General features: G+C 29.3%; 1 protein-coding gene across 1 annotated transcript; it reads left to right on the forward strand.

Annotated features, from left to right (window-relative positions):
• The first annotated feature begins 927 nt into the window (after nt 1–927).
• On the forward strand, nt 928–1476 carry LOC122197960 (uncharacterized). Its single transcript, XM_042902183.1, has one exon. The coding sequence runs from the start codon at nt 928–930 to the stop codon at nt 1474–1476; it is 549 nt and encodes a 182-aa protein (XP_042758117.1).
• The last annotated feature ends 330 nt before the right edge of the window (nt 1477–1806 follow it).

A 1806-nucleotide genomic window follows, 5' to 3' on the forward strand; every position in this document is an offset into this window, starting at 1 on the left:
TAAAAAAAATTAAACATTAAATTAAAATGTATGACTTTAATTTTAAATTAAAGTGTATGATATTATTGCAATTTAATATGATATATATGATATTTAATACTTTACATGTATAGTATATGACTTTATATATATGATATTTAATACTTTACCTGTATAATATATGACTTTAATTTTAAAAATTAAAACAAACCAAAAATTGACAAGTACATAATATTTATTTCAAAAATACCACAAAATGACAAATGTCAAAACTCATGAGAGATTGACATGTGGCAAAAAAAACCTTCATTTATTAAAGAGGATTTTAACTTATATAGGATCACAAGCTTTACAAAAATAGTTTGCCTAGATTAGCATAATATCAATAATCAATACAAGAGATTTAGTAAATTGTTTACGAAATTTATTTAATCTGCAAAGTTTATTCATGTCAAATTGTGAAAACATTATCTTTATAGTTTTAAAAGTGTGAAATTTATTTTTATTTTGTTTTATTTATTTACTTTTATTCTTTTACAATGGTAGCCATATATTCTAACATATATATATATATATATATATATATATATATATATATATATATATATATATATATATATATATATATATCAAAATAACTCCTTAAAAGAGATTAACATACTTTTTCCTGATATAAATTTAATTTATATCATCTAATATACATAAATTATAAAATATAAGTAAATACATGATGTCGGAATTTGGATCCTAGTCGTATTAGGATTAATTTAAAGATATTTATCCTTTTATATGTTTTAAATTATTAGTCTTTATTCTCTTTCCAGCTTAGTATATAAGTTAATGATGTAATCAATTTTTTGATGAATAAAGATACAAAGTTCATTCCTGTTTTATCTCTACCAAATTTCATATGGTATCAGAGCATACCTGAAACCCTAGCCGAAAATAATGACAAGAAGTGATATTGGTTCGTCTTCAATGAAGACAACTATCGACATCACATCTCCTTACTTCCTTACATATGATGATCACCCTTGGCAGAATTTCGTTGGAGAAAACTTGTTTCACGATGATAATTATAGCGATTGGCAGAACGAGATGACCAATGCTTTGTTTGCTAAAAACAAGATTGGTTTCGTTGATGGCACCATCCCTATGCCAACAGAAAATTCTGCTGACTTAATAAATTGGAAAAGATGCAATGCAATGGTACGTGGGTGGTTGATAAGTTCAATGGAGAAAGAAACCAAGAGTAATGTCAAGTATGTTGTCACGCCTCATGACATATGGCGGGATCTAGCAAAACGATTTGGAAAAGAAAATGCACCCCAAGCATATGAACAAAGAAGAACTGTTACCACCATACGACAAGGAGACATGACTATATCTATATATTACACGAAACTTTGGAATGTGTGGGATGAAATTCAATCCATTAGCCCACACCCTCTTGTAATTGGCAGGGCTGCAAGTGTAATATTACCAAGGAATTTGTAAAGATTCGAGAAAAGGAAAGACTTTATGAGTTTCTGATGGGACTGAATGATGAATACAACGCTATTAAGACGCAAATCTTGAGCTCCAAAACCTTACCTGCTCTTGGTATTGCATATCATCTTGTCAGTCAAGATGAACAATAGAGAACCGTTGATATGGCTAGACATCCTGGTGGGTAGGCTTCAACTTTTCAAACTTCGAAAACAGCCTCCAAACCTTATGGAAAAGGAAACTTGCAGAATCCAAACAAGAAGAAGAATGATGATTGTTGGTGCACACACTGTCAAAAGGCTGGTCACACAGTTGATGGTTGTTTTGAACTCATTGGTT

The sequence above is a fragment of the Lactuca sativa genome, chromosome 5 (genome assembly GCF_002870075.4).
Source record: "Lactuca sativa cultivar Salinas chromosome 5, Lsat_Salinas_v11, whole genome shotgun sequence".
Classification (NCBI taxonomy): domain Eukaryota; kingdom Viridiplantae; phylum Streptophyta; class Magnoliopsida; order Asterales; family Asteraceae; genus Lactuca; species Lactuca sativa.

What these genes read in the sequence shown, in the direction of transcription:
- LOC122197960 (XM_042902183.1), top strand. Translation starts at nt 928, where the DNA reads ATGACAAGAAGTGATATTGGTTCGTCTTCAATGAAGACAACTATCGAC.